We start from the raw sequence: 20,979 nt of genomic DNA, 5'->3' as shown, positions 1-20,979 counted from the left end.
TCCCATTTAAAATTTAGAAGTGGACCCTAATCATCCTTACAGCCAGAGACTTTTTACAATTCGTTCTTGGGATGTGGGCGTCACTGGCAAGGCCGCCATTTATTGCCCATCCCCAGTTGCCCTGAGAAGATGGTAGTGGGCCTTCTTCTTAAAATGTGCAGTAGAAGTTTGCTAGGCCACTTCAGAGGGCAATTAAGAGTCACATATAAACTGGACTGGGCAAGGACAGCAGGATTGGGCTGCCCCGGGTTAGTACACCAGCTTTTGATCATTCTAGGCTCTTATTGTGTACCTCTTTGTATCTGCTGGCAGGTCACATGCTCTCCCACTCAGTTGGGGTACAGGTGCCCAACAAGGGACGTCTTAGTGAAAGGAACAGGCCAAAGCATAAAAATGGCTTTTCATAAAGATACATTAACGCACCCCAGTCGATTTGTATCATTTCAGAAACACTGAGGCACGTAGCCTTTTTATGTATTAGTCTTTATTGGCCATAGAGAGTTAAGCTATGCTTCGTTCTTTCCCCAGGCACCCCAAACTGGATGTCAGATACAAGGAATCCAGGAACGCAGGCGCTAATGTCTTTCAGAAGTTCTCAGCTTACATTAAGAACCCACTTCTTCAAAACAATGAGCGTAAGTTCACCATCTGCTGACTTGAAGCATTGATGTTACAATGGGGAGGCACAATTAAGGCCCACTTCTTTGAATTGGTATCCATATGTTTGGCAGAGAATGCAGAAGGCGTCGTTGATGCCCAGGTGGGGAAAATCTACCCTATTGCCTTTTGGTTAACCAATGTTTTGGACAAGGGCTCGGCCAGCTTTGGACGTTCAGCGGCCCTTGCTATTAATGAGGGGCTGGTGCAACTGGTGGCGGGTTCTTGCATTGTGCTAATAGCTCTCTCTATGTTTAGATTTGGAGAGGATGTTCCTGAAAGCGCTATTGGACCTGGAACAATATCTGAACACGCCACTGCCACACGAGGATCAAACCTACCCGTCAAAGAGGTTATTCCTGGATGGAAATGAGCTGACCCTAGCTGACTGCAACCTCTTACCCAAACTCCACGTAGTTAAGGTCAGTGTGATTTTAAAACTTTATCCTTATCACTGGGTCCTCTCTATTTCCACAGAAAAAGTGTTTATCGTCCAATCTGTTCCTTGAGCTAGGAGCGGGTGGGGCATTCTGGGCTAACAGACAACTGTGACTAACATTAACAGCAACTTCTGTTTTATTGTTTTGAGGACAGGTTGCACAGACTAGGCTTATATTCTCTCGAGTATAGAGGATTAATGGTGATCTAATGGAGGTGTTTAAAATGATTAAAGGATTTGATAGGGTAGATAGAGGGAAACTATTTCCTCTGGTGAGGGGGTCCAGAACAAAGGAACTTTAACCCCCTTAGTCTGGGGTGGGTGGGAGTCAATTGAAAATGTCAAATGTCAAAACTGAGATGATAGATTTTTGTTAGGTAAGGATATTAAGGTATGTGGAACCAAGGCAGGTAGATGGAGTAAAGATACTGATCAGCCATGATCTAATTGAATGGTGGAGCAGGCTCGAGGGCTGGATGGCCTGCTCCTGTTCCTATATATTTATTACCAAGATCCTGCAGCAGAGGCCTGTTTTACGGCATTTTTTTTTGACCACTGTTTGAACAATGGATGAACCAGTTGTATGGTTTGTGAGTGACCAAGGCATGGCTTTGCTGTGATGTACGGTCCACTGCTCGCTTAGCAGCATGGCCACGCATCCGACTGAAGCTCCTGCGCAGGCGCTTGCCGGTTTCTCAATGGAAAAACCGCGCGTGCGCGGAAGTTTGAAGGAGCCGTGCACCCAAAAATAAAATAAGAGGGAACAGTGTTCTGAAAGTAATGGTTCGATTTCATTGTGGAAAGTGATGCCAATTGTACAATGAAAGTGCTTGAGGTGTCAACGCCTTTCCTTGTGTTAGAGATGGTTTCCCCTCAATTTATTTTGAAAGTGGGTTTTTGTTCGGTTGTCTTTTTCTCTGCACACTGGCTGGTTACAGCAGAATTTGTTAAGAAGGAGCAGTTGCTGAATCCCCTCCCACCCACCTGTGTTTCTTTGACCCTGCTACTGTACAAATGTTCTTCTAACCTTTAACCTCACCAGGTCGGAGGGGAGGAGAGGGGAGAAGGAGAGACAGTGACTGCATCAAAACTGTTTCAAGAAATATATTGGCTGCCATAATAGATCTCTCCCCATGCCCAGCCAGCACCTTTGAATCCACCGAGAAGTGAATGGCCATGAATTTGCTTAGAATCATGCTGTACTGCCCGTCAGAACAATGCGTTCTGCCCCTAGGGCAGGTCCGAACTCAAGTCTCACACATGAGATTCTTGATCCACTTGCTAGGGAAGAGTAGCTGGGGTGGTTTATAAATGATAAATGTCACTGGGCCATTGCTGATGAACAGACTCCTTCTAGCTGCTCAGGTTGATGTAAAAGATCCCGCGAGACTATTTCAAAAAAGAGCAGGGGCATTCTCCCCGCGGTTCTGGCCAATATTTATTCCTAAACCAACACCACTAAAAAATCAGATTTTCTGGTTATTATCTCATTGCTGTTTGTGGGAGCTTGCTGTGCGCAAATTGGCTGCCGTGTTTCCTACATTACAACAGTGATTACACTTGAAAAGTGCTCCATTGGCTGTAAAACGCTTTGGGACGTCCGAAGCTTGTCAAAGGCACTATATAAATGCAAGTCTTGCTTTGGATTATTTCTGGTGCAACGCTGGTTAGCACGGGCTTCCCAAAGTCTTTAAGGAATCTGCAGCTGCCTTCTTTTACATTCCATCGTCGGAGAATTTCTGGAAAGTAAATGACTGAAAGACAATGAAAATGGTTCTTGAGATTGGCGCCATTGCATCTCGAAGAACCATTGCGAGTTTACCACTGAGCCACAGCTGACACCATACATTTGCTGTTGACCAAGTTCTTTACTTGCCTTCCCCTAGGTGGGAGAGAATGCATTTGGGAAAGAGAGAAACAAACTCAGTCCAGTGAATCTGCAAAACCATCACCATTTGCATGTGACGTTTAGAGAAACCTCTTTGGACATGTGTTGCATTGTGTACTGTCTGGTTCTCAGTTTATATACGGGTTGACGTAATAAAACTCACTACACACTTGGTTTGAGTATAAAGCAAGGCTTTAATCAACTTATTTCAAAACATGGAGGTCTAGTTATCTTTCACTACTTCCTGTTTACATAATGTCCTGGGCAAGCTGGGCCCACGCCCAAGTATTTATACTCCTTGGACGGCGCCACCAGCTGGCTGTCTAGTGTTATTTCATGAGTCTTTCTTCATGGATCATAAGATTCATAACACGAGTCATCTGAGTGCAGCATTGGCCTTGGGCCTTACTCTATGCACTCTAAGAAAGATCTGATGTGATGACATAAAGATCTCTCACTTACCCTTTATTCCTGTGTCCATATGGCTTGGTTTAAAAAAAAAAGCTTCAGTGATGAACTTGGACTGATTTCTGAGTTGAGGGGTAGATGAAGAGAGGTGGGAGGAGGCTCGTGTGGAGCATAAACACCGGCATAGACCATTTGGGCCAAATGGCCTGTTTCTGTGCTGTAGATTCTATGTAATTCCATCTATGAGTCTCTCCATCTCTCCTGTGGTCAGATAACAATTGAAAAATTGGGAGAGCGTGACTACCCGACATAGTATGGAAGGTTGGAGGTCATGGCTATAACCAAGTCCAGGGGCTAACTATAGTGTTCATGTGGTATATTGTGGTCTGGATGACAACGACAATTATCTGATTTCTTAACAGGTTGTGTGCAAGCATTATCGGAACTTTACAATCTCGCAACAACTTACAGGCCTGTGTAGATATCTGAAAAATGCAGAGAAACACGAAGAGTTCATGAATACCTGCCCCAATGAAGAGGAGATCAAACTGGCATATAGAAATGTTGCTACGACATTAAGATAGATTTGGAGCGCCAGCAGTGACTAAGAGATTATCTCCTGTCATGGCTCTGTTTATGCTGGAGATTAAAACTATCGAGCTTTAACCCAATGCAGCATTCTCGCTTACAACTCCGCCCTTTAGTGCTGGATATCGTGTTTATATGAAGCTTCCATTCTTAAAGGGGCACTGTAGCCCACTGAGAAACCGCATACCCCAAAATATAAGCGAAAAATCAGCTACTATGACCCACTTCCTGTAGGTCTCTCGTGATGTAATCCAATAAATGAGGGGAATGGTAGGCCAAGGGCAGTATTAACGCTGTAAAATATAATTCCCCTCAAAATCGCAACTCCACCTAGTAATGATTTTACGGAATTTATGGTGAATTGATCTTTAGATCCTTAGTGCGCTTTTAAGACGCAGCTTCGATTGATCTGAAATTATGTCTGTAGAAGGGCAAACTCACAAAATGTGACTGAGTTCTCTCTAACTGATTCAACACCAACCTTGTACCGCCTAACAAAGCACACATTTAATTTGAAGCCAAGAAAAATTATTTTTGTAGATGTTTTTCATTTAAAAGAATCTATATTTGATGGGAAAATTGGAGGCCTGTGGCGACACAGGTAGGTAAATTGTCTTTTTGTGCAGATGTGTTCTCCAGGGATGTGGCGATGCCGCTTAAGATAGCTGCCAAAGTACAGTTGGAAAAAAATCATCTGCGTTTTCTCAGAGAATCGCGGTTATTGTTTTAAAATTCTAGAAGTCCAAATGTAGAGCGGCAGGTTGATGGGAATGAGAGAAAATCAAAGCAAATTGGACAAACTAAGATGAGAGAGAAAACAAAGTTATAAAAAATGTGCTCTGTGACCTCAAGTTGAAGTAATTTTTACCTCTGCATTCCTTGGTGAATTCCCAATTGCACTTGTTGGGCAGGAATAATAGAGAGAAAGCGGCCAGGAATCCATCGATCGCACCTAATGCAGCTCTACCCAAAGAGAACTAAGCCTCACATTGGTGATATGGATAGGACTGCTGAACGAGGAGACAAAGTGTGATTTGCTAAAGAGTGGATCATTCAGTAAATCTGTACACATAATTGGCCTTCTCACATCAGAGTTCAGACATTTTGTGAGCGTGTCTGTTAAACATATTAAAGTACAATATAAGTTGCCGTTCAGAACATTATAGTGTAGCACAGTTAATCACTTGTATAGTTAAATTAGCTTTCTGATAAATGTTTTTGTTACAGATTATGATTTGGATGCTGTTTAATTCTCTTTTCTGTTGAGTTTTATTAATTCTGGGAGAGCCTTGTGTATTCTCGATGATTAACTCAGATGAAGGATGCCATAATACTGTATTACAAGCATCATCCCCTTAATCCTGCAGAAACTCCCTTTACAGCCAGTAGAAAAACTTCAACCTTGATGGCTTAAGTCCCTAATCAGAATCATTCTGTTGACGCCAAGCTTGCAATAAGGAGGTTGTCTGCTGATAAAAGAAAGACTTGCATTTATATAGCGTCTTTCATGACCTCAGGACGGCCCAAAGCGCTTCACAGCCAATACAACATGTAGCCCTTCAGTACCATTTTGTAAGGAGGCATCCTTTACGATTGGTAGTTCCCATCATGTGATACAGTGAGGAACATCAATCCTGAGCCTTGTTGTGCCCTCTCTTCCGGTCTCTACTGTAATATCTGCAGCTGTCCTCCCAAAGCTGCGGGTGGGAGGCTACGTGGGTTAGACGGAGGTTTGGAAAGCTTCCTGGCAACACTTCCCGATAGCTATTAGGGGTGTTCACGGTGCGCTCAACACTGTACATGCTGCATTGCAAAGCTTTGCAGTAATGGCTGCATTTTGTTGCCAGTGCTGCTCTCAAATTGTGGTGGGTTGACTTCCCTTCTAATATTTAATTTCAGCACTTTACTAACACTTGTGTCTCTTTTGATCAGATGGCCTGGGTTTTACTGGCACCGATTACTGGATTCTTGATGTTCAGTCCAATTTAGGGTTGCCAACTCTGGACATATTCCTGGAGGCTTCATCACATGACCCCTCTCCACCCCCGCCTCTAACAGCCCTAGACAGTCTAAAAGCCTTTTTCCCATTTCCAATATTTCTATTACTAATAAACAATAGTGTTCAAAATATATGAAAAATGCACTTTTAAATGCCCCAATGGTTTTTTCACATGGATTTGCCCGCTTACAGTGTCTCTGAGATTAACCTTCAAATCCTGGAGTGTTGGCAACCCTAGTCTAGTTGTGTCTGTGTAAAAGATCTACTATGTGAAAACTTTCTAGGTACCGGGGACCTGTACTTGGAGACTTGCACACTAGTCTTTCAGTGCTGTGGAAACTTTGCAGTGCACTGAATATCAATATAAGCAGATTTGCAAATTAACAGGCTGCAATATTGATCTGATTTTGAGACGAGCATTTACAGGAAGATTTGCTGCTAATAGAGGTCTGACTGTCATTTTGTGTTGGGATTCACTACCCAAGAAGATTACACCTCTAAGCATACTTAGTGTTTCATATATCCAGTCTCTGAGGTAATGAACCATGTTTATCGTTAGTGGTTTTACCAAGAATAAGCTATCTTCGCCATTGACTTGAGTTCCATTGCTCAATGTAAAATGGTGCATTCTGCAGCTTCTAATTGTAAAGTTGGAGGAATCTTAGACAAGTTCTTTTCACCGCATCTCCACCCCGTGGAGAATTCCCTTCAATATTTACTGAGAAGTTGCAATCGTTCTCTGTGCCCCAGTTGTAAATCACTTACTAACCTAGTATGGACCTGAGCCCATAAAGACCATGAAAGTCCCAGGTACAATCCCTGGTCTGTCTCGTATTAGCTAATCTCAACCAGGGCAGTGTTGGGAGTGCTCCAACTGGTCTCCGTGTCCTAGGTCTGGGGAGGAGCAAAAAAACACTGGGGTTACGCACTATTGCCATTCGTTGATTCCCGCTCCAACGTGCCTGTGGCTGGATGTCAGATGAGGGTAAGATCAGGTGCTCCACCGTGATCAGGTTACCTGCTGACATCACTTCCTAGGCTCTTCGGCAGCACCTCTCAAACCCGTGAGCTCTACCACCTAGAAGGACAAGGGCAGCAGATACACGGGAACGCCATCACCTCCAAATTCCCCTCCCAGTCTCACACCATCCTGATTTGGACATATATCACCATTCCTTCATCGTCGCTGGATCAAAATCCTGGAACTCCCTACCTAGCAGCACTGTGGGCATACCTTCACCACACGGACTGCAGTGGTTCAAGAAGGCGACACACCACCACCTTCTCAAGGGCAACTAGGGATGGGCAATAAATGCTGGTATTGCTAGCAATGTGCATATCCCAAGAATAAAAGATATCAAGAACGGTCACTTGGGTGAAGTTCTGGAGGGCGGCTGGTGGCAGCTTGAGACAAGGCCCTCAGGAGAGAAGAGAAGAAATTTGGAGGGAGTGGGGCAAATGGTTTAAAAATGAAACAGGGCCACAAGTGCAATAAAAATTCCCTCCTGCTCTTGAATCTTGCATTATGCTCATATTGCCTTGTATCCATGGATATTCTTGTCACAATCCGATCTTGAGTATCTTATATTTAATATGCCTTGCACTATATTTAATGGATCAACTGTTTGCGTAATGATTACTGGTGTCCTTGAATTATTTACTTGTAAGTAATTATATCATGAATAAAAACCCTGAATGAATGCCATCTCTGTCTCTCGAATTTCTTTCTGTTCGTTCATCACTTGCCATTGTATTATATGCAAGGCAGGTTGGAGTTAGCTGAACGTCTTTCTAGATGACACTAAGGGTCCAGCATTTCCTGGTAAACTTCAGTTAACTTAGTTGTAATGATCAATGACATGTCATTCTATAGTGGACACTAGGTGGAGCTGTATATAGCTGTATGTATATAAGACTACACTACCCAGCTGTATGTATATTAAGACTACATTAACCACAATGCACTAGGCTACCCACAAGGCAGTAGTCAAGATGGAAGCCTCTAGAAAGAAGCTGTAGAAGTCTTGATGTACTGAAGTTCTCATATACTAATAAAGTGACTAGCTAAGAAGCTAGCTGTGTTCTTAATGAAAACTACTAGTTATTAATGAACACAATATTAGTGATGCCATTATTATATATATATATATATAAACCACCTGAAGCCCTCTACTTTAGATTCCAGGTGGTAGCCATCATTCTATATATGGGACACTTTGACCATGCTCGATCAGCTCCAATGGACGGGTCACATCATCCGCATGCCCGATATGAGACTCCCAAAACAAGCGCTCGATTCGGAGCTCCGACACGGCAAGAGAGCCCCAGGTGGGCAGAGGAAATGCTTCAAGGACACCCTCAAAGCCTCCTTGAAAAAGTGTAACATCCCCACCGACACCTGGGAATCCCTGGCCCAAGACCGCACAAAGTGGAGGAGAAACATCCGGGAAGGCGCCGAACACCTTGAGTCTCTTCGTCGGGAGCAAGCGGAAGCAGCGCACGTCAACCCAAACACCCCGCCCACCCGCCCCTTCAACCACCGTCTGCCCCACCTGTGACAGAGACTGTAGGTCCTGCATTGGACTCATCAGTCACCTGAGAACTCATTTTTAATGTGGAAGCAAGTCATCCCAGGTTCCGAGGGACTGCCTAAGAAGGAGAAGAATATGCAAAGAATTGTTTGCTGTTATACAAAGCTTCCATGTTGTTGGATGTGCACACCTGTGAGGTCCTGCTCACCACTGCACCTCTTATGCTTTCAAAGGGGGAAAGAAACACCAGTTCTGAATTGACCAGTGTGAACACAGCATGGAAGGAAACAGCCAGCTTCTTCGCCACCTTGTACCTATATATAGTTAAAGCTCTCGCGCTCCCTACTTACAAACTTTACTTCTGTGACCACGATTCTTTTGGTGTTGCTTTTATGCCAACAATTTCAATTTTACATGTAAACGCTTGTGACAATGTCGAACGTCAGCAATTGCCCGTTATGATGTATTGTAGGCTCTGGCTACTAGGTGGCGCTATGGCATGGGTCCCAGTCTCTGATCTGTGCCAACTCCAGCTGCTGTTTTCTTGTTAATCTTCTCTGTAGGCGTGTTTTTAAATTTTTTAAAAGCTTTTGTAAGTAAACAACTCATGCCCCCATCAGCCCGCGACCCAATTCCTGCTGCCGCGGGGAGGGTGGGATTTGAAATTCAGTGCTGCACTGTCGGAGGTGCCGTCTTTCGGATGGGCCGTTAAGCTGTGGGCTCTGTCTGCCGACTCGGGAGGATGTAAAAGATCCCGTGCCGCGATTAGAAGAGAGGGCAGGCCTCCCAGTGTCCCGGGCAACAATAATTCCTCGACCAACAACATTAACAACCGGTTAACTGGTGGTTCATCTCAGTCTGGGATCCTGCTGTGCACCAATTCGTGGCCACATTTGCCTACAAAACAACACTGAGCAAACTCCAAAAAAGATTAATTGGCTGCAAAGCACTTTTAGATATCCTGAGGATGTGAAAGGTGTTCCGTAAATGCAAATTCTTTCGTATTCCGCATTACAACAGTGACTACATTTCAAAATGTACTTCATTGGCTGTAAAGCGCTTTGGGAAGTCTGATGGTCGGGAAAGGCGCTATAGAAATGTAAGTTCTTTCTATTACTCTCTCTTAAAAGTCTTGCATTTTTATAGCGCCTTTCATGACCTCAGGACGTTCCAAAGCATTTTGGAGTACTTTTAAAGTTTAGTCACTTGTAATGTAGGAAACGCAGCACCCAATTTGAGCACAGCAAGGTCACACGAACAGCAATGTGATGATGACCAGATAATCTGACTTTTTATAGTTATGTTGGCCAGGACACCAGTAAACCTCCCCTGTTCTTCTTCGAAATAGTGCCATGGGATCTTTTACGCCCATCTGAGATGGCAGACGGGGCCTCGGTTTAACATCTCATTCGAAAGACAGCACTTCCGACAGTGCAGCACTCCCTCAGCACTGCACTGAGATGTCAGCCTAGATTATGTGCTTGAGTCTCTGGAGTGGGAGCTGAACCCACAACCTTCTGACTCAGAGGGGAGAGTGCTGCCCACTGAGCCCAGGCTGATACCTAGGCTGGCACCTAGCTCTTAGCTCCCTTCTTGCTCACCCTTCCTCTAACCATGTCACTGCTGCCCTGATACCTTCATACCCTCTACGACCACTTCCACCGAGCAGCATTCTCTCCCACCATTAGAAAACATAGACATAGAAAACATAGAAGATAGGAGCAGGAGTAGGCCATTTGGCCCTTCGAGCCTGCTCCGCCATTCAATGAGATCATGGCTGATCATCCAAATTCAGTACCCTGTCCCTGCCTTCTCCCCATATCCCTTGATCCCTTTAGCCTTAAGAAATATATCCAACTCTTTTTTGAATATATTTAATGAACTGGCCTCCACTGCCCTCTGTGGCAGAGAATTCCACAGGTTCACCACTCTCTGGGTGAAGAAGTTCCTCCTCATTTCAGTCTTAAATGGCTTACCCCTTATCCTTAGGCTATGACCCCTGGTTCTGGACTCCCCGGCCATCATAAACATCCTTCCTGCATCTAGTCTGTCCAGGCCTGACAGAATTTTATAGGTTTCGATGAGATCCCCTCTCAATCTTCTAAACTCCAGTGAGTATAATCCCAATCGACACAATCTCTCCTCATACGTCATTCCTGCCATCCCAGGTATCAGCCTGGTGAATCTTCGCTGAACTCCTTCCATGGCAAGAACGTCCTTCCTCAGGTAAGGCGACGAAAACTGCACACAATACCCAAGGTGCGGTCTCACCAAGGCCCTGTACAACTGCAGCAAGACATCCTTGTTCCTGTACTCAAACCCTCTTGCTACGAAGGCCAACATACCATTTGCCTTCTTAACCACCTGCTGCACCTGCATGCTTACCTTCAGCGACTGGTGCACAAGAACACCCAGGTCTCTTTGCACTTCCCCTTCTCCCAATCTATTGCCATTCAAATAATAATCTGCCTTCCTGTTTTTGCCACCAAAGTGGATAATCTCACATTTATCCACATTATAGTGCATTTGCCATGTTTCTGCCCAATCACCCAATCTGTCCAAATCGTACTGGAGTTTCACGACATCCTCCTCACAGCTTACCCTCCCACCCAGCTTTGTGCCGTCTGCAAATTTGGAGATATTACATCAAATTCCCTCGTCCAGATCATTAATATATATTGTGAACAGCTGGGGTCCGAGGACCGATCCTTGCGGTACCCCACTAGTCACTGCCTGCCACTCGGAAAACGACCCGTTTATTCCAACACTTTGCTTTCTGTCCGCCAACCAGTTCTCTATCCAAGTCAATACCTTGCCCCCAATCCCATGTGCCTTAATTTTGCACGCTAATCTCTTATGTGGGACCTTATCGAAAGCCTTCTGAAAGTTCAAATACACCACATCCACTGGTTCTCCCTTATCTATTTTACCAGTTACATCCTCAAAAAATTCCAGTAGATTAGTCAAGCATGATTTACCTTTTGTAAATCCATGTTGACTTTGTCCGATCCTGTCACTGCTTACCAAGTGCTCTGCTATTACATCTTTTATAATAGATTCTAGCATTTTCCCCACTACCGATGTCAGGCTTACCGGTCTATAATTCCCCGCTTTTTCTCTACCACCTTTTTTTAATAGTGGGGTTACATTAGCTACCCTCCAATCCATGGGTACTGTTCCAGAGTCTATCGAGTTCTGGAAGATGACCAGCAATGCATCTACTATTTCTAGGGCCACTTCCTTAAGTACCCTGGGATGTAGATTATCAGGCCCTGGGGATTTATCGGCCTTCAGTCCCATCAATTTTCCTAACACCATTTCCCTACAAATACTGATTTCTTTCAGTTCCACCCTTTCATCAGGCCCTATGTTCCCCGGCATCTCTGGGAGGTTATTTGTGTCCTCCTTTGTGAAGACAGAACCAAAGTATGAATTTAGTTGGGCTACCATTTCTTTGTTTCCCCATTATAAATTCCCCTGATTCTGACTGTAAGGGACCTACGCTTGACTTCACCAATCTTTTTTTCTTCACATATCTATAAAAGCTTTTACAGTCAGTTTTTATGTTCCCTGCTTGCTTACTTATAATCCGCCTGCTGTTACTCACCCTCTGCTATTACTCACTTCCTGTTGTTACTCACAGCCTGCTGTTACTCACTTCCTGCAGTTACTCACTTCCTGCTGTTACTCACCCCCTGCTGTTACTCACCCCCTGCTGTTACTCACCCCCTGCTGTTACTCACTCCCTGTTGTTACACGCCCCCTGCTGTTACTCGCCCCCTGCTGTTACTCGCCCCCTGCTGTTACTCGCCCCCTGCTGTTACTCGCCCCCTGCTGTTACTCGCCCCCTGCTGTTACTCGCCCCCTGCTGTTACTCGCCCCCTGCTGTTACTCGCCCCCTGCTGTTACTCGCCCCCTGCTGTTACTCATCCCCTGCTGTTACTCACCCCCTGCTGTTACTCACCCCCTGCTGTTACTCACCCCCTACTGTTACTCACCCCTGCTGTTACTCAGCCCTGCTGTTACTCAGCCCTGCTGTTACTCACCCCTGCTGTTACTCGCCCCCTGCTGTTACTCACTTCCTGCTGTTACTCACTTCCTGCTGTTACTCACTCCCTGCTGTTACTCATCCCCTGCTGTTACTCATCCCCTACTGTTACTCACCCCCTGCTGTTACACACCCCTATTGTTACTCACCCCCTGCTGTTACTCACTTCCTGCTGTTACTCACTTCCTGCTGTTACTCACTTCCTGCTGTTACTCACTTCCTGCTGTTACTCACTCCCTGTTGTTACTCACCCCCTATTCTTACTCACTCCCTGTTGTTACTCACCCCCTGTTGTTACTCACCCCCTGTTGTTACTCACCCGCTGCTGTTACTCACCCCCTGCTGTTACTCACCCCCTGCTGTTACACACCCCCTGCTGTTACTCACCCCCTGCTGTTACTCACTCCCTGCTGTTACTCACTCCCTTCTGCTACTCACCCCCTGCTGTTACTCACTTCCTGCTGTTACTCACCGCCTGCTGTTACTTTTTGCTGTTACTCACCCCCTGTTGTTACTCACCCCCTGCTATTACTCACTGCCTGCTGTTACTCACCACCTATTCTTACTCACTGCCTGCTGTTACTCACCGCCTGCTGTTTTTGCGGAGGATTGAAGTTCAGTCCTATCTAATAAGAACATAACATAAGAAATAGGAGTAGGAGTAGGCCAATCGGCCCCTCGAGCCTGCTCCACCATTCAATAAGATCATGGCTGATCTGATCCTAACCTCAAATCTTCTATCACTCTCCATCCACCCGAACCCATGTGATCTCCCGGGAGAGGCGAAAAACCAGATAAAAAACCCAATGGCCAATTTGGGAGAAAAAAATCTGGGAAATTCCTCTCCGACCCATCTAGGCGATCGAAACTCGTCCAGGAGATCACTCTGTCCCTATATTTTCTACAGTACTTACCTTCTGTAAAGGTGTTCTCCACCCCAGCCAGGAACAGGAATAAAACCATCTCCTGAAATCTAACACAGAATTAGAACACAGTAGGAGCAGAACCAGGCTACACGGCCCCTGGGCCCACTCCACTACCCACAGGGCCATGACCATTCCGAACCTAGACTCATGTCCAATTTCCTGCCCGCTCCCCATAACCCTTAATTCCCTTTACTTCTAGGAAACTATCTATTTCTGTTTTAAATTAATTTAATGATGTAGGGGTGAGTAACAGCAGGGGGTGAGTAGCAGCAGGGAGTGAGTAGCAGCAGGGGGGGTGAGTAACAGCAGGGAGTGAGTAGCAGCAGGGGGTGAGTAACAGCAGGGAGTGAGTAGCAGCAGGGGGTGAGTAACAGCAGGGAGTGAGTAACAGCAGGGGGTGAGTAACAGCAGGGGGTGAGTAACAGCAGGGGGTGAGTAGCAGCAGGGGGTGAGTAACAGCAGGGGGTGAGTAGCAGCAGGGAGTGAGTAGCAGCAGGGGGGGTGAGTAACAGCAGGGAGTGAGTAACAGCAGGGGGTGAGTAACAGCAGGGGGTGAGTAGCAGCAGGGGGTGAGTAACAGCAGGGGGTGAGTAGCAGCAGGGAGTGAGTAACAGCAGGGGGTGAGTAACAGCAGGGGGTGAGTAGCAGCAGGGAGTGAGTAACAGCAGGGAGTGAGTAACAGCAGGGGGTGAGTAACATCCATTTGGAGTTACGGGGGGAGTTTAAAAGTCTTGAAGTTTTGAAGAAGGGTCAAACCCGAAACGTCAACTCAAATTTCTCTCCACGGATGTTGCCTGACTTGCTGAGTTTTTCCAGCATTTTCTGTTGTTATTTAAAAGTCTTGCCTTGCTACCTGCTCTTCATCTAGTTGTCGTTCAAAAAATAAATTAAATCTTCAGCCTGATCCTCGCTGTTTGGCTTCAAGCCCCGGTAACCCAACTCTCTCGCCTCTATTTGAAACGTGGCAACGAGCAGCCCACCTCAGCGATGCCACCCTCTAAAATAATAAAACTACAGCCCCACTCCCAGATGTGCTGCACAGCAGTTTGGAAAGGATGTTAAAGCTCTTTCCCCACTCCCTGCTTCCCAGCTCTGCAATCAGGCCCCGTTAGTTTTTAAGAACTCTTGAACTTTGAACTCCTGAACTCTTAATAACAATTGTGTGAACAACCTAAATTAGATTGAAGGCGCAGGTAACGGCACTGGGAAAATCAAAACTGTGAAATTTTGAATTGAAATGCTTGGGTTGTTATTGTAAAAATGACTGGGATCATATCTTCAGTTCTGATGTTTGCTTTGCTACTGATGAAAGCTCATTGAAACCCTTAACAATGAATATCTCCATATCATAACACTCAGAACTGAGTGAGGAAAATAGACATCTGAATTAAAAAAACACAGATTTTTGGCATTTAACTTGCATTTAGAAACTTCCAAACATCTCACTTAAAAATTGAACATTTGTAACTGTAATTTGGAGAGTTCAGGACTAAAAATTCACAGAATTCACAGAAACCCCACAGTGCAGATAGAGGCCATTTCGGCCCATCGAGCCTGCACCGACACATATCCCACCCGATCCCCGTAATCCCTACACCAACACATCACAGAATCACAGAATCACAGAAACCCCACAGTGCAGATAGAGGCCATTTCGGCCCATCGAGCCTGCACCGACACATATCCCACCCGTAACCCCTACACCAACACATATCCCACCCTATCCCTGTAACCCCACGTATTTATTCCCCCTAACACTAAGGGTCAATTTATCATAGCCAATCAACCTAACCCGCACATCTTTGGACTGTGGGAGGAAACCGGAGCACCCGGAGAAAACCCACGCAAACACGGGGAGAATGTGCAAACTCCACACAGACAGTCGCCCCAGGCCGGATTCGAACCCGGGTCTCTGGCGCTGTGAGGCAACAGTGCTAACCACTATCCCACCCTATCCCCGTAACCCCACGTATTTAATCCCCCTAGCACTAAGGGTCAACAATGGGAGCCACTGGTTACTGCCTTATGGCTCGGAATATTTGGTTAGAGAGTGGTCAAAGACATTCCATGACTAGATGTGTTAATGGATGGTTGGTCAGCAGACCCCACTTTGTCATCTATTTAGATGCAAGGTACCAATTTGGACACACTGAAGGTTTCTACCACCAGGAGACACTGAAAATTCAACTTCCCGGTTATCATTTTCTTCTTTACCACAAGTATTCTTTAACAACATCTTAAGGACTGTAAGCCACCTGGTTTTACCATTTCCTCTTTCTGTTAAAGATTCCTTCAGCAGTGGTGTTTCAGTAACATGTGTGCTTGTTTCTAAGATTAATAACTAATTACAGTACAACAGTCCCAAAATGACAATGCCACTGTCCCTCGAGGATACTGAAATCATTTTTCTAATTCTATACACTCTCCCAAACCCAAGCAACTTTAAAACTCCTTTTCTCTTTGTTCCATTTTCTGATAGGTGGTGCAGTAGGCTGCCTATCATTTCTGGGCTAAGTGAGGTTAGACATGATCCGTTCCATGTTTTGTATTAGAAATATCCATCCCATCTGCTTTGGTATCTTCCATTCCATGTTTTGTGACACACACAGTCAGCTGAGTGCTTGGATTGGGTGTCAGACCTAGGAATGCATTGTGAAGCAAGCCGGTGTAATGAACAGGATATGAGAGTCGTTTTTTGAACAGAAGTGTATCTTTTGGTCACTGAAGTTCATCATCTTTTATAAAACCCGAAATGAGTTGGAGCAGGGATTGAGTTCTTTGGTGAAACAGTGAAAATTCATAAACATTTCTTAATGTGCTCAATCAATAATTAATCCAAAGGAAGAGGAAAAATGGAAGTCTGTTTTGGATGCTGGATGTTTCTGCATTAAAAGAGTGGACTGTCTCATCCACAATTGCATGGGTGGCAAAACTACAGTTCCTGTATTTTCTTTCCTCTCCTCTCCGGATGGACTTAATTCCTTGCCGGGGTTTCGTCCCTACAGGTGCTGCTCACCTGGCAACTCACCTAAGCGCCTGCTATTTGTAAGAGAGCCTTGCTGGTGAGTGATGGCAGGGAGCATGGGGGCAATGCAGACAACCCAATCTTAGCAATGGCTCCGTGGTAGCACTCTCGCCTCTGAGGCAGAAGCTGATGTGTTCAGTTCCCACTCCAGTGACTTGAGTGCATAATCTAGGCTGACTCTCCAGTGCAGTGCGGAGGGAGTGCTACACTGTTGGAGGTGCCGTCTTTCGGAGGAGACATTAAACCGAGGCCCCGTCTGCTCTCTCAGGTGGACGTAAAAGATCCCTTGGTACCAATCCAAAGTAGAGCAGGGGAGTTATCCCCCAATGTCCTGGTCAATATTTATCCCTCATCACTAAAATAGATTACCATTATCACATGGCTGTTCGTGGGACCTTACTGTGGACAAATTGGCTGACATGTTTCCCACATTACAATAGTGACTACACTTCAAGAAGTACCTAATTGGCTATAAAGCGTTTTGGGGTGTCCTGAGGTCATGAAATGTAAGCCTTTATTTTCTTTCTTTCAGTTTGATATGAACAGATATGGCGGACAACTGGTTTAGCCATTCACCGCCAGATCTGGCTGGACCACATAAAGCAGTATCGGGTCCTGCTCTCGTCTGCCAAAATTGTTCACTATTCCAGAATCATTCTGGAATGCAAAGATAAACCCCGGCTCCTATTCTCTACTGCTAACCGTCTTCTTAAACCCCACCCCCCCTGTCTCCCCCACCCTCACCTCTGATAACAAATGTGAGGAGCTCATGGACTTCTTTGTCTCTAAGATTGGGACCATCCGATCAGCTGCCTCTGCCACTTCCCTTCCTTCCCCCAGCCCACTGGGCCAAACTTCCTCTAAGATTCCCCCCTGCCCTAGCCCTGAACTCACATCTTTCTTCAGTTTCTCTCCGATTTCCCCTCATGACCTCTCTGCGCTCATCTTGTCCATGAGACCCACTTCCTGCTCCCTCGATCCTATTCCCATCAAACTGCTGACCACCCAACTTCCTTTTCTGGCTCCCATGTTAGCTGACATTGTTAATGGATCTCTCTCCTCGGGTACTGTCGCCCTCTCCCTCAAATCTGCCGTCATCACCCTTCTCAAAAAACAAACCTTGATCCCTCCGTCCTTGCAAACTACCGCCCCATCTCCAACCTCCCTCTCCTCTCCAAAGTCCTTGAACGTGTTGTGGCCTTCCAAATCCGTGCCCATCTTTCCCGCAATTCCATGTTTGAATCCCTCCAATCAGGTTTCTGCCCTAGCCACAGTACGAAAACGGCTCACATCAAAGTCACAAGTGACATCCTTTGTGATTGTGACAAAGGTAAACTATCCCTCCTCATCCTTCTTGACCTGTCTGCAGTCTTTGACACGGTTGACCACTCCATCCTTCGCCAACACCTCTCCATCGTCGTCCAGCTGGGTGGGACTGCACTCGCCTGGTTCCATTCTTATCTATCTAATCATAACCAGAGAATCACCTGCAACGGCTTATCTTCCCACTCCCGCATCGTTACTTCTGGTGTCCCACAAGGATCTATTCTTGGCCCCCCTCCTACTTCTCATCTGCATGTTGCCCCTTGGCGACATCATCCAAAAACACAGCATCAGTTTCCACATGTATGCTGACGATACCCAGCTCTACCTCACTACCTCTTCTCTTGACCCCTCCATGGTCTCCAAATTGTCAGACTGCTTGTCCGACATACAGTTCTGGATGAGCAAAAATTTTCTCCAATTAAATATTGGGAAAACCGAAGCCATTGTTTTTGGTCCCCACCACAAACTCCGTTCCCTAACCATTGACTCCATCCCTCTCCCTAACATCTGTCTGAGGCTCAACCATACTGTTCACAACCTTGGTGTCATATTTGACCCTGAAATGAGCTTCCGACCACATGTCCGTAGCATAACAAAGACCACCTATTTCCACCTCCGTAACATCGCCTGTCTCCACCCTTGCCTCAGCTCATCCACTGCTGAAACCCTCATCCATGCCTTTGTTGACTCTAGACTTGACTATTCCAACGCACTCCTGGCTGGCCTCCCACATTCCACCCTACGTGAGGCCCAAAACTCAGCTGCCCGTGTCCTAACTCGCACCAAGTCCCGTTCACCCATTACCCCTGTGCTCGCTGACCTACATTGGCTCCCGGTTAAGCAATGCCTCGATTTCAAAATTCTCATCCTTGTATTCAAATCCCTCCATGGCCTCGCCCCTCCCTATCTCTGTTAGCTCATTCAGCCCCACTACCCCCATAGATATCTACGCTCCTCTAATTCTGCCTTCTTGAGAATCCCTGATTATAATCGCTCAACCTTTGGTGGCCGTGCCTTCTGCTGCCTAGGCACTAAGCTCTGGAATTCCCTGCCTAAACCTGTCTGCCTCACTACCTCGCTCCTTAAAACCTACCTCTTTGTTCACCTGCCCTAATTTATCCTTATGTGGATCGGTGTCAAATTTATTGTCTTAAAACACTCCTGTGCAGCGCCTTGTGATGTTTTACTACGTTAAAGGCACTATACAAATACAAGTTGTTGTTGTTGATGTTTACATATGTGAACTGTGGATGAGTGTATCATAGCAACCTGCACAAACTGTATGTTTGGGGAAAACACAGCAAGTGTTTGCAAGGGAAAGCTCCCTAGGCAGTGCTCAGGAACAGAAAACAAATATATACAGACATGACAGCAGGTACATTTTTATTTTCACATGGTGGATGGATGGTAACATGGACTAAAATGGTAATAGTGGAATCCCGGGTTTGACAGTTTAATTCCACTTCCTTCTGAGTGTGGCCCCACCGCACAGAATTGCTCACAATTCATCATGAAGTTGGCAAGAGTGCTCTGGTCACAAGGGCGGCTGGTGTGAGAAGTGGAAAAGTTCACCCAGTGAGAGGATGCCCCGGGTCACAATCCTGCAACTCCCCTACCTAACAGCACTGTGGGGGCACCATCACCAGTGGTTCAAGAAGAAGGCGGCCCACCACCACCTTCTCACGGGCAACTCGGAATGGGCAATAAATGACGGCAACTCCCACATCCCGAGAATGAATAATAAAAACGGCTGTGAACTTTGGACAGCTCCTGGATATGAGTTTTTGAATCATGTCTGAGGGTCTGCTTTGCAACAAAAACATAAACGTTGCTTAAGGTGGCACATGGCCTGCGGGGGAAAGGCTGCGCGCAATCAATATATTATTCTGAGCCTGTATTTGTTAGAATAGAATAGAGGAGATTAAAAGGTGATTTGATGGAGGTTTTTTTTAAATTATGAAGGAATGTGACATGGTAGATCAGAACAGACTATCTGGTGGGTGAGGAATCTCGAACAAAGGGATACAGATATATGTAACAGATTGAGAACAGGGAGCAGCAGAAACATTTTTACAGAGGGTTGTGAAGCTGTGGAATGCAGAGTTACCAGACCATGCAAACATTTAGGAATAAGTTCAGCAGGTAGTTGAAGGAAAGGTGTATAGATGGGCAGGACAGGTACATGGGATTAGGATTACTGCTCATGTGGAAGATAATCACCAACACGGACTGGTTGGGCCGAACAGCCTGTTTCCACATTGTAGTTTCTATGTAGTTCTTCCTCTTTCCCTTCCCCAACTCATATTCTTTGCCACTTCTCTTCAATTACATAGAGTTACATAGGATTTTCAGCACAGAAACAGGCCGTTCGGCCCAACAGATCTATGCTGGTGTTTATGTTCCACGCAAGCCTACCCTTAATCTATTTACTTCATTTTACTTTAGCAACATGTTCTTCTATTCCCTTCTCCCTCATATACTTATCTAGCTTCCTCTTAAATGCATCTATGCCATTCGTTCCAATTACTCCCCATGGTAGCGAGTTCCACATTCTAACCACTCTCTGGGTAAAGAAGTTTCTCCTGAATTCCTTATTGGATTTATTAGTGACTATCTTATAATTGTGGCCCCTAGTTTCGGACTCCCCACAAGTGGAAACATCTTCTCTACGTCTAGCCTAGCGAACCCCTTCATAATTTTAAAGACCCCGGTCAGATCACCTCTCATTTTTCAACTTTCTAGAGAGAGGAGCCGCACTTTGTTCAGTCTACCCGGATAGTTTTCGTCTCTCAGTTCCAGTATCATCCTTGTAAAACTTTTTTGCACTTTCTCCAGCACTTCTGTATCGTTTTTGTAATATGGAAACCAGAACTGTTCACAGCACTCCAAGTGTGGTGTAAGCAAGTTTAACATAACTTCTTCGCTTTTGATTTTAGTTCTCTTTCTCTTCACAGCCTACCCATTGTATTTGCAAGCGTATTCTCTTGCTTTCTTTAGCTGGAGGCTCAGACAATGCAAGAAAGAGCCACATGATGAGTGTAATCCCAGCATTCATAGTGGTGGTGAAAGCACTCTACTGAAACAGTAGAGCTTGTAGTTTTACTAGGGTGCTTTCACCAGTGGTATGAATGCTGGGATAGCTTT

The 20,979-nt window shown here is 45.6% G+C and overlaps 1 protein-coding gene across 1 annotated transcript in view; it reads left to right on the top strand.

Annotated features, from left to right (window-relative positions):
- Positions 1-7,684, top strand: part of LOC147101851 (chloride intracellular channel protein 5-like) — a 43,505-nt gene extending 35,821 nt beyond the window's left edge. Inside the window, exons 4-6 of the mRNA XM_085965846.1 lie at positions 529-635; positions 916-1,079; positions 3,815-7,684. Coding sequence (XP_085821972.1) covers positions 529-635; positions 916-1,079; positions 3,815-3,976 — 433 coding nt within the window. The 3' untranslated portion in view covers positions 3,977-7,684. The remainder of the gene's footprint in view (positions 1-528; positions 636-915; positions 1,080-3,814) is intronic.
- The last annotated feature ends 13,295 nt before the right edge of the window (positions 7,685-20,979 follow it).

Source organism: Somniosus microcephalus, chromosome 23 (genome assembly GCF_052327205.1).
Source record: "Somniosus microcephalus isolate GS21.2 chromosome 23, FLI_Smic_1.0, whole genome shotgun sequence".
Lineage (NCBI taxonomy): Eukaryota > Metazoa > Chordata > Chondrichthyes > Squaliformes > Somniosidae > Somniosus > Somniosus microcephalus.
Note: the sequence above shows the minus strand (reverse complement) of the source record. Positions and strands in the feature narration are given on the sequence as shown.